Source organism: Ambystoma mexicanum, chromosome 10, assembly GCF_040938575.1.
Source record: "Ambystoma mexicanum isolate Mex_15411 chromosome 10, UKY_AmexF1_1, whole genome shotgun sequence".
In the NCBI taxonomy this organism is placed as follows: domain Eukaryota; kingdom Metazoa; phylum Chordata; class Amphibia; order Caudata; family Ambystomatidae; genus Ambystoma; species Ambystoma mexicanum.
The window spans coordinates 888,024,656-888,036,785 of NC_090932.1; the positions used below are offsets into that span (position 1 = coordinate 888,024,656).

General features: G+C 44.0%; 1 protein-coding gene across 2 annotated transcripts in view; it reads right to left on the reverse strand.

Moving 5' to 3' along the window:
* LOC138491837 (anosmin-1-like) overlaps positions 1–12,130 on the reverse strand; it is a 550,452-nt gene that overhangs the window by 388,910 nt on the left and 149,412 nt on the right. For both annotated transcript variants that reach the window (XM_069618627.1, XM_069618628.1), the window contains exon 3: positions 10,961–11,023. In XM_069618627.1, the coding sequence (XP_069474728.1) occupies positions 10,961–11,023 (63 nt within the window). The remainder of the gene's footprint in view (positions 1–10,960; positions 11,024–12,130) is intronic.

The following is a 12,130-nucleotide window of genomic DNA, read 5'->3' on the forward strand; positions in this document are numbered from 1 at the left end:
CAGTGGTTAAGTGTCCGGGCTGCAAGCGCGGGTCGAGTCCTGAGGTCGGCAGAAATTCAGAAAATACAGCTTATGTTTTTCATTTTACACACTGTGACGAATCAACTTCCAGGGCACCAGTGGTCCAGGGATGAATATCGGTTTCTAAACCATCAATCAGCCCCACACCTCTAGTGCGCCAGAAAGGTCCGAACAGATTGGAAGCACAAGCGAATTATAAGACATCCTTGTCCAATTTTGGTAACGTGGACGGAACGGCAAGCTTATCGCTGCAAGGTCGTGGATAATAATAATAATAATAATAATAATAATAATAATAATAATAATAATAATAATAATTTGGCATTTATATATCGCTACGAACCCTCAGGTATCTGAGCACTGCTTATTATTACCCACGGTGTGTGGTGCTCATTTATCAACCTCGGAAGGATGAAAGGCTGAGTTTGGCTTGTCAAAGCGAGCGCTTTACTCGCTGTGCCACTTGACCGACTTGTTGGTTAGTTGCAATACAGCGAAATACAATTATTACCCAATGATAAAAGGGACTGTCCCGTCAAGGTTGTATAACAATATCTACTTTATTATTACTACAGCAGACACTTCTAGCACACCACTATTACAACCCACACTTTCAAGGAACACAGAGGACAGACAGTTTCACAAAGGAAAGGGATGCACTCTGGATTCTGACAGGAGGGTAGTTGGTAAAGTAATCAGTCTTGTAGTTCAAGATTATTTGGTTCCAGTGCCAAACGGGCAAAGAGTCATAAGTGTATCTAGGGGCCTTCGGAGAAGGACCAGGGGGGCTGAACCACAATGTACCTGGTGATGAAGAAGTTCTTGGTGCTCAACAGCGGTGACGCGGTTCCAGGGCACTTCGCAGCCCTTGAGACACAGTTAGTGGTGGGAGACAGCTGCGGGTACCAGGCGGCAGGCAATTCGGCAAGCAAGGCTGGACAGATGTCTGCAGGCTGTCCGGTGCGGCACCTCAGGGCAGAGAATCATTGTCTCTGTGCTGGTTGGCAATCTGCAATGCTGGTCGAGGTGTCTTGGACGGCTCTGGTCACTGCGGCGTGACAACAGACAGTGGTGCAACCGGATGCAGTTTGAGGACACAACTGCCTCAAAATTGTCCTTAAAAAGATGGACTCTGGATGTTGCTTGTGTGGCACTCCTAGCTTCTTTAAAGGGCTCATGTCCTTTCAAGGTGGACGGCCCAAAGTTCAGGAGGGTGTTAGTAGGCAACAGCCTTGTCCTTTGTCCAGAGACTCTCCGGCACTTCCCACCTAGGTAGCTTGCTGTCAGAACCTAGCAGGGAACTCTGTGTGCTGGCTGGGTACCAGTTCTGGAGCTGCTGGACGGGTCCCCTGAGTCCGGTATCTCCCTCTATTCCCTGGGAGATGTTTAGGGGAGGGATCTTTCTTCCTTCTTGGAACTCCTGGCCATCCTTCACTGGCGGAAGATGTAAGATAGACTGTACCTCAGCTCTGGTCCAAATGAGTCCTTCTTCTTACTCCTTGCAAAGTCTTCAGATGATCTTATCAGTGAGGGGCTCAGCCCTCTTTTAAAGCCAAACGGGGTCCAGGGATTGGTGTAGGCCAAGCCTAACTTAATTGAGCCAATCCTGGGTCTCCACCAACAATCTTCAGTGATGCTTCAGGTCAGAATCAGAGCGCTTGGCAACAGACAGGGGAAGGATGACAACATATACTTCTAAATCCCACCCATTTTCCTGTCTGCTGTACATCAAAGTGTCTCCCTAATTAACTGAGCCCTATGAGGCACTTGATCACAACATGGTCCTGTTTTGAAGTAGGGGGTTGCAGGCAGACGTTCGTCTATTACAATTCACATTCTTCCCTGCTCTGAAAGGAGGGGTTCCAGACAGGACAATCACTGCCCTTTCATACCAAGGATGGGTGTTAATACCAGGTTGACACATTGCATTACAAACAGGTGTTGGCGTCTGGTCTCCATTGTCACTTCCTGCACCCAGGCTTTCCCTGAGGCCTGATAATTAACATTCTTCAGTATTTGCCACTGACAATAGTGTTTGACAATAGAGATGCAAATCCATGGGGCGTTGAAATTCTTATCAGGCTGCCCACGGCCAAAGGCTTTTGATGTACCCGTGGCTGTCAGGTGTCAGATAGACGCTGGTAAGATGTGTCTTCTCAGAATACATGACTGTTTTTCTGCTGTGCAGTGAGCGTGGAAAATATGTGCCCACATATTTTCAGAGGTTGATCTGCCATCATTCATTCTTTTAAACAGACAAAAAAAGCCCAGGAGAGCACACTATTCCCGTGCAGATGGTCGATTCCCTCTCACACACACGGCTTCTAAAATAAACAGGAGATATTGTCCGTCCTCTGATGAAAGTGGGTGGACACCGTCCACCAGTGTGTACCCCCGACTTGAGTCCTGGTTTTGGGGGGAAAATGTTTGCATAATGGCACAGTTTTGCATAACAGAGAGCGCCACAAGCTCTAGATTAGAGGACAGGTCGCCGTTTAAACTTTTGGGGCCTCATTACAAGTTTGCCAGTAAGGAAAAAAGTGGCAGTAATTCTGTTACCACCACTTTTCCTGCACCACAAAATTATAATTGTGGCTGAAGTACTGTGCAGTAAATACACAATGTTCAGAGGTAAAGTGGTGGATTCACCTCAACCTTGTTGCTGGAGGTAAATCCTCCACATTACCTGCAAAAATCAGCAGATTTACAGTGGGGTAATTCCACCAGCAGTAAATTGGCAAAAAATCCCCATGGAGTTCTATGGACTCCAAAAGTGGGAATTACCACCACTTGTAATCCTGTATTAACTCCACAGACCAAGAAGTGGTAATGATAATGGAGTTTGCTGACATTTCGGCGTATTTACCACTGGAATACTGTCAAGCATATAGTGAGGCCCTGCGTATTTTAATTACGACCAATCACAGGTGTAGTCACGGAAAACAAACAGTATGTAGGACTATCAATATTTTAACATATTGGCCCTTTGAACAAAAATATTCAAGTGCAGTTTTGCACGGGAGTCCTGGGGCAGAAATTGCACTAATGCACATAAGTATTTTTTCAATGCAGTTTTACAGCCGGGCAATGTTTCCATAGAACTAAAACTGCACCCTATTAGCGCTAGGGCAGACATTGCTCTGAAGCAAACATGCATTTAAAGTAGGGGTTGTTTGCACTTGCCGTACAGCTAATGTGTATAAGCGCACTTTCACTTGTGGAAAGTCAATGTTCTGATGCCCCACATGGTCTATTTCTCTTGCAAACGAAAATATAAGGTGCCCGGGACTTCTTAGCAAGGGCCCAAGTGTTCGAACAAATTTGCACTGGCTCTGGTAGAACGGAATACATTTTATACAAATCCAAAAACCTGGCTGTTGCAAAGAACTCCCGACACAGTTTCAACAGCCTTTGCAATTTTGCTTCCTTGTTTGATTTTGTTTTTTTCTACATATCATTGAAAAGAATATACAATAATGCTAACGAGCTTGGAGCATTCGAACGTGGGAAACAGATCAGGTCATAGCATGACATCTTTCGTACATCGGAAAACAATTACAATCTTCAAAGTCAGCCCAAATAATCAGAACACTTTCATGGGAAACAATTACCATGACAGAAGACAAAGCAGTGACAAATCAGGCGGCTCGGGGAAGCAAATGAGACAGACATTAATTGTCACAGTTACAAACAGAGAGTTACAAAGAAAAGAAAGGAAAACCAAAACGGGGAAGAACATTTTAAGTAAGGTTTAATTTCACTTAATTTCTATTACTGGGGCGATTTTAAGTCATTGCACGACGCAGCTAGCGTCTCAAAGTTGACGGAGTTGAATCATGTTTCAATTGCAACAAAATTGGTTTAGGGGGAATTTGAGACGCTCCCGCAAGCGCCGGGTATATATGTTAGTACATGACAGCAGTTTGCAGCCCTGGTCCAAGTAAAAGGGGTTTATTACCCCATATTTCAATTGCAGGCATGATCTGGGAGAGATCCTCACAATTGCCTGTCTTCCCACCTCTTTTATCACGCTTTCAAATGTACAGACAGGAAAGATGTCCATGTATGGGCTTTATAAGAGCAATCTAATGGGGCGTCAATGGGGCACCATACACAGGGGACAGACCCATGGGTTAAGCGGCAGGGGGTGGTGGTAGCAGAGATAGCTAAAAGGGGAAGCATGGCAGTGGGGGGCTTCATAGGGGGAAAAGTAGGGTTGCGCAGACCAATCAGTGAAATGTTCTTGGAATAGTAGGCTCTTACTGAAGTGTAGGATGGTAGTGGAAGGCTTTGGTAACATGCTCCAGAGATAGGGGTTGTAAGAGGAAAAGGCCTGTTTCCTATTTTGACCCTCTTGTTGTTCTTTGTTTCCAGTGATTGTGTGACTTCTGGTGGTGCACTGGACTTGGGAGAGGGTGCGTTTCCCATGCAGGCAGGGTGTGTTTTGATTCTGACTGCTCTGTGGGTGATGCAGGGCTGTCTTGAACATGGTGCATGAACATTGGGGTTGCCGGTGCAGCTCCTGGAAGATGGAGGTCAGGTGGCACAATGACAATTTCATTACAGATCTTTGATTTTAAGGGTGAGTGAAAAACAAGTTCATAGCCAACTCAATCCCCCTTAACATCAGCTTATTCCTCCTTTTCTTCTAACTATAGAGGTTCTCGTGTTTAGTTGGTGGTGATTTTACTAAATTTCAAAAGTCTGAAACGTGGGTTGGGTGGCGGAACCCCACAGATATGGAGGTTTTAAGCTTCTGCAGAGTGCCTGATTACACCCCCTGCCTCTTGCAAGGTGTTTTCACCTATTCACATTAGTAGTTTTTTCGCCACCCCCAAAATGCAAAATGTCAATAGGCCTCGATTAATGCACAAAGCGTTGACGACTTCTTAAAATGGCACACTATGAAACTATTAAACTGCACTCTCATGATTTTGAGACAATTGTCTAGTTATTCATTGTGCATTGGAACTTGGGAGCCACTTCACCTGCTCTGTCTACTTTAATGTATATCTTAAAATCATCGGCCCAGAGATGAGCGCCAAGCTTAGGGGGCTTTTTGGCCCCAGGTATTTCATTACGGAAATGTAGCAATGGATGGGCACTCTCAGGATGTCTGTCATACAGAATGTCACCTACTACCACACCAAAGGGAAAGCACATGCACAGACAAGGAGAATGAAGGACAGTGACGGCATAGTCTAGCTTACGTTCTAGGCTGTCTCCTATGATGCGTGATGTTAGTTAAACATGAGAATATGTTCTCCAGGTAAAACAGTGGATTGAGAGCGGCGAGGACTTTGAATACATTCTGTTCAGGGATGAGAAATACGTAGAGCTTGAATGTTTCTGAAATGGATTCCTACTGACTGCTATGAACAGGATGCCATTTTGGAAAAGAGAACACCTGTTTAGTAATCAGAACGGAAGCACCCAGTGGATGTCTGTGTCTGGATGGCATCTCCAAGAATGGCCCAGTCATCTCTGGGGGAACAGTGGATGCAGATGTCTTCAAGAAGCATACTGATTATAGGGTGTCTATCCCAAATGTGCAATGGTTTTATCCATCAGGCCCCGTAAAACTATGGATAATACAGGACAATGCCCCAAAACATTCGCCTGCTGCGGGATTGATTGAGAGGCAGGCCTCTTTTGGGTATGCTCGCAGCTGAGATGGCAGACTTTTACCTACTTGAAACGGCGTGGACCCACCTCAAGAAATATTTAAAGTGGGTTCATAAACCCATTATCAGTGCATAGCTAATCTAGGGCACCTGCAGGTTTTGGTCTCAAGTAGTTATATGAGACATGAGGTGCAGGACAATTGCCCACATTGAAAGATCCTACCAGTGGTCGCGAAAAGGAATGTGTGTGGCGTTGACGGCTATGCCATCTATTGATGCTGTCCCTATTTGAATACATGCACTATACATGTGATTATTTGGTTTGCCTGCAACGTTTATGACATTAAACACATATGCAATCATGGATCATTCTCACTTTGGACACATTTTCGGGGGGGTGGGGGGGTTTGCAATGGAATGGTGCAGGAGTTGTAGTGGGGTTTTTGGGCCTGCAAAGGGAAAGGGTAGCTCGGTTTCTCTAGAGGACCCAAGGGAAGAGTCCACCCTAACATAAGTCTCTGAAAAAACATAGACACACTGTTCCATGGGAAGCACAGATGACAATTGCACGTGTTCTGTTTGAATGCCACCATTTCGAAAAAACCTCCCTTTGCATACTTTAGTTTCTGCAGTGGGAGTCCTGAAAGGGCTTTCTCCCTGTCCTCGTCCCACTTCCTCTTCCTCCATTGCACGCTGCCCCTGAGCCTCTCTCTGTCCCCCATCCACATGTTCTGTCCTTCCCAGCCCCCCTCTATCATTATCCAGGGGACGCTCGCAGAATCTCAACCACTCGGCTCCTTCCCCGCTCCACCCGTCCACCACTGCGCACCACCTCCGGTCCCCTGTCCATTTCCAGCCTAACCCACACCATTTTACAACTGTCCTCTTACCGCCACCTTTCACTTTCTGGGTTATTAAATCAACGTTTCACACTGGTAACCTGCAAAATAGTAATAGAACAAGCGAGGATGACGCTTCGGGTCGCATTGCCAATAGAAAACACATCCTGCTACGTGGGGCGGAGGCAGCCTGCCGGTCCCAGGCTCTTTTGCATAGTCTGATAAAGTCTTGTGGCCAAAGTCAAAGGTAATAATTTGGGTTTAGGTCCAGCAGCACTAGCAGCCAAGACTGAGATTCAAGCAATTCAATTACACATAAATATTGATATCTCACTGGAATGGTCACATAAGAAAAATGCAAGTATCAAGAAACTGGGGAGCGAAGGGGAGTGCAGGAAAGGGGGTTCAGTACGAAAGTCAGATTGTTTCTATGCACTGGCTTAGTATGGCCTGATTGTACAACTGCCATTGCAAGCTACTGTCTAAGAGGTACTGTAAGAGTTGGATTCTCTACCACAGCACCGACCAAGACTCATAAAGCTGAGCCCTTAACTATCCAGTACTGCAGTAAGAGACAGTAAATAATGCATACATCAATAACAATAATACTCAGTGATCGAAGTGAGCAGGAACGGTCGGGAGCGCTGTTCCACTACTTATATTTTTTTGTCAGTTTACAAAGTCCTCTACTTTTTACAATTATATTCACCATTCTATATAGGGGATTTCTCCATTCATGTCCTTGTGGAAGTGTCAAGTTGCAATAGGAGCCTAGTTACTAGTCACTTAGACTATTGCAATGCCCCGGCCGCAAAACTTATCACATGTCGCACTCTGCTTCCACCTTCCCTCTCCCCTGCCGAGACCACAATAACGCTACTTTTTTTGGTACACTTCTACCAACGTACATACTATAAACATAGCAGGGAATAAATAAAAACAATAAATGACAAATAAGTATTGGTAAATACTGAATGAATTCCCAGTGGCCCAGACCACCTCCCCGCACCTCAAAATAAATCAGAGAAAAGCAAAACAATAATAATAATATTTAGCATTTATATAGTGCTACTAACCCTCAGGCATCTGAGCGCTGCTCATTATTACCCACGCTGTGTGGTACTCATTTATCGACCTCGGAAGGATGAAAGGCTGAGTTTGGCCCTGGCAGGAGTCGAACTTGCGTCAGCAGGCTCAGCATAAATGCCAAAGCGAGCGCTCTACTCCCTGTGCTATCAAACCGGTTTACATAAATAAACGCAGGTGTTAAAAACGACTATGTTTTAAAGCAATGTTTACTGAGTGCATTCAAAGTGGATGAAAGCCTGGTGCCCAGTTGATTGAAGCATTCCCCCAGTAGACGAGGCATTCACCAGGATCGTGCAATCTATTATTGGTCGCCAATCTATTAGGCATACACCGGACAGTCTGGTATAACCAAGTGGGGGAGACAGGGCTTAAGGCATGCAAACTCAGTGGCTTCACACACTATTGTATAGTACAGTTCTTAGATCTGAATGTTGCCCTGTGTTTATATTTGTAAGAAAACTTGTTTTACAAAAACGAATAAATATTTAGCAATAAATAGTGAATGCATCTAGTATGGCTAATTCCTGCACCAGAAAGAAAATATAAAACTAGGTCAAAACGCACCCAAAAAAGCATGGGGCACCTAAAAAGAATACATAATAGATGCATGGCAACACAATACTGTGCTGCGCAGCACTTTCAGCAGTATCCTCGACAATATAGTACTGCAGCTTGGAACCTGGTGCCCATTTCCTTTAGATCACTCCGTGGATGAGGCTTTCACTCAGTGGGCGAGGAGTTCACCAGGATCAAATCCTAGCCCCCATTGTGTTATGGGTAGGCCATGCAGGCCCTCAACCGTATGTCCCCCTATGTTTCAGGCGCCAGGGGTGCCGCAAAGCCTCTGTGCATGAAAGGATACCTGTGTAATACTCCCGTCCTCTTTGCAGTGTGCATGTGGTGAGGGCCAGTGTATGAAGGTTTGCACGCTTCCTGATTGTCTGGGAGGCCCTATCACACCCCCTCGTGGGTGCTAAAGTCCAATATTGTAGGATTATGCAAATCCATCATCCTTTGGTATTTCTGGTGGTCAACCCTTGTTTCCCACTGCTATGCATTTTGCATTAGTGTTTACACATAGAGAATGGATCAATAACATAGTCTCAAAGTCATGGAAATTGAAGATATATTAGGATTAATATTTACTCTAGTATTTCTTCAGGCCGTATAATTTGTAGACTATATATGTTCATTTTGACTGCACCAATGTGGACCAGCACCACCATGTAAAACTGCTCATCATGTTGGCTTTTTCCCTGATGCCATGCTGCTGTTAGAAAACCTGTTCATATTGGCTTCACCAATGTAGGCCAATATCCCGCACATAGGAACACTCATCATTTTTTTGCACTTCCCATAATTCTAGTAGAATTCCATGACCATACTGGATTCATCAGTGTGGGCAATTATCAAGAGCATTCGTCATATTGGCTTTGCCCATAATGCAAGTAAAAATGACATGCCCAACGATGCACCACTTTAGAAGACTTGTACATACATTTCTGGGACCATGGGGTTTCTCTCTCGACCTCACTCCCAATCAGACACTCTCCTTCCCTGCCATTAGCCTATACACATTCATACACATTCACTGTGCACTCCCAGTCTCCCATTCATAAGCCCACTCAAGCACAACAACATTCACACTACACTCTCATTCTCATACCTACCTAGTTATAACAACATTCACACAGCACTCTTATTCTCCCATTCACACATGCAACCACACACTACCACAATCATCACTCTCCCATGCCCTTATCTACACGTGCACACCCATACATTACAACGTACACATTGCAGTCTAATTGACTCAGACATTGACACAGATGCAACCCCTTGCACAGATGCATGCAATACATACAAGAGTACAGATATATTGAGGCTTGTTTGTTCCATTGCATGAATGATGCCGACGTGATGCCTCAGGATGCCCGCCATTACCAGGGCCGCCACATATGCCGCCTGCATGGGCATCTGATTACTATGCATCCTGCACACTGTCAACCAGCTCCCTTTCCTTGTTCCGGACATGCGCAATAGTGCTCGGAGCAGCTCCAGCACGTGGCACAGGCCCCTGTGATGCCCAATTAGTGCCCCAACACATTTCTGGCCCTTGAGTTCCCCAGCATGCATGCCCAATGAACACGTACGGCTGGTGAAGCAAATTGCACCCAGTCTTGCATGGCCCATTGGGCATGCACTGTACACCAAGAAGGCCAGCTCAGGAGCGCATCCTCAGTGGCTTGATGTAGCTGAGGGAATTGCTCAGTGTTTTCACTGGGTTAGCCCTTATAATTATAATACAAATCATTGCGTATTTTTCATCTTATCTGTGAAAATGTGTATTTTTTGTTTCACTTTGTATTTGCTCCATCTGCCATCCCGGCAAGGACCGTGCTTTATCAAATACTTGCAATAAAATAAATAATGAAATAAATGATGGCTCCTCCTTAATGGTTGGTGGCTGTGCACCACATTGCCCATCATGGATGAGCGCCACTGCGGTTACCTCTGTCGTGGGCATTAGAGATTCAAGGGATCAGGCTCGGACTGGCCTATAGGGCAATCAGGCAATGCCTTAAGTGGCAGCTCATGGTTCTAGTATGGGCCAGGGTTTCTGGTCAGAGTGGGCCAATATCTTAGCCAGAATGGGCCAGTTACAAAAGTTACTATATTTGCTTTAACCAATGTTTATAAGCAAACATACTTTGAAATGCTTTATTTACTACACCATTTACCAAAAACACCCCTTGGGTTTTCTTCAAAAAGTCTGTTCTGGAAAGAAACACATTGTAATATATGATCGTTGGCCCCTTTTTCATTGGTGCCTGGACCGATATCATGTCCCCGGAAGACCATGCAAGGGATGATTCATCTAAAAGCAAGTGTGACCCCTAGCAACTCCTAAAGGGCATCCAAGCAACACACACAGCAGGAGATACCAATCTCTGATTTATGATATTGAAAAATTCTAGTCGATCTTAATTCTATCCTTGCAATCTTACTAAGATGGGCTAAGAAAGCTTGTGGAATTTATGATTTGGGACTGTTACATTTTTTCTTTCATTTTCACATGATCTTAGTTGACATTATATTTTGTATGGTATTTAAATTTAGTTAGGGATAGCTCTGGGAGATGTCTTATAATTTTTTATCTTTTGGATCTTGCATGATTTCTTTAAAGTTCAAAATAAAAATGATATATTGAAAAAAGAGTTGCAAATCATGATTATCTTTTCTTCTGGCCTAACGAGGTCCCAAACTGGTTGATGAGCATCTGTCATATATAAACAAAAATGATATTTTACATTGGAAAGATAATGCCACAAAATATTAACAAATGGATTGTATTTTAAATAAATCGTCAACATGAACAAACAGTACCTCACATTTCCCGAGACATGGTTTTCGCTGCGGGTCCCAGAATTCTTTGCACGGTTGTACACACTGCGCATGCCAATCAAAATGCCATAAATAGAAGAAAAAAAGAAAAGAATGAGAATTAATTTTCTTACAATTTTAGAATATGTGTAATAGAATCACAATTGCCATGCTTTTAACAATATGTGTTTTTGTGTACCCTATCCTATGTCTTTGGGGAATATCTAGAACAATCAGAAGAATAATTATTAGTCATTACTGGTCCGGAAACAGAACAATGGTCTAATCTTTTTCTTAGAAGATATTGGATATCTTAATGTTTCTAGATAGAAATGTAAAGTAGATATGTATCCATCATGCTTACATTCATATGTCCAGAGGAATAGACAGGGTGGGGCCTGAGCGGGCAAGGCCCGCCCAAAATCTGTAAGTGCCCACTCAGCAGCACTGTGTTGGCATTTACAGATGTCAATGTCGCTGCCGTGGGCTCAACTACATTAGCTTCAGGCCCCACTTTTTAGAAAATACTGGCTACGCCTCTGCATATGTCAAAATATTAAGATGCAATTTGATGTCACAACGCTCTGAAACATGTTGAAAGGAAAACATTGGGGCTTTTCACGTATCTGTATGGATTCAGTGATATACAATTGTCGCTGTATTTATCAAGTTACCTTACTTATTTTGGAGGCCAGAGAAGCCCATTCACAGGACTAGTGTAAACACAGGAAATACTGCATCCAAAGAACTTCAGATGTTTAGACCAGCCTAGATTAGGTTGGTACAACCCACAAAGGGTCAACTACAGTTATAATGAATACAGCGGATGCATGCTAAAGGCACTGCTTACACTCTATGCTTACACCGAAGGGATGTAAAACCTTTATAGAGCCAGACTTAATGCCATGCAAATGACTTGGTTTCCTTTGAAAATGTAAGTATATTTTTATATTGCTATGCTCTCCTTTAGCCTACTGTTACCTGCTCTGTCCTTTATGGGGCACAGGTAGATTTACTCAGGATCACATCATCTGATCAATGAGGAAAGCGGGTTTCAATCAAGCTCTCTTGGATCTGCCGATGTCTATCTGATTCTTTTGAATCGTGTAGAAAGTCTTCAAAGATCCACCATAATTCACCTTACAAGTTTCCAGGTAAATCTAACTGCGGGCT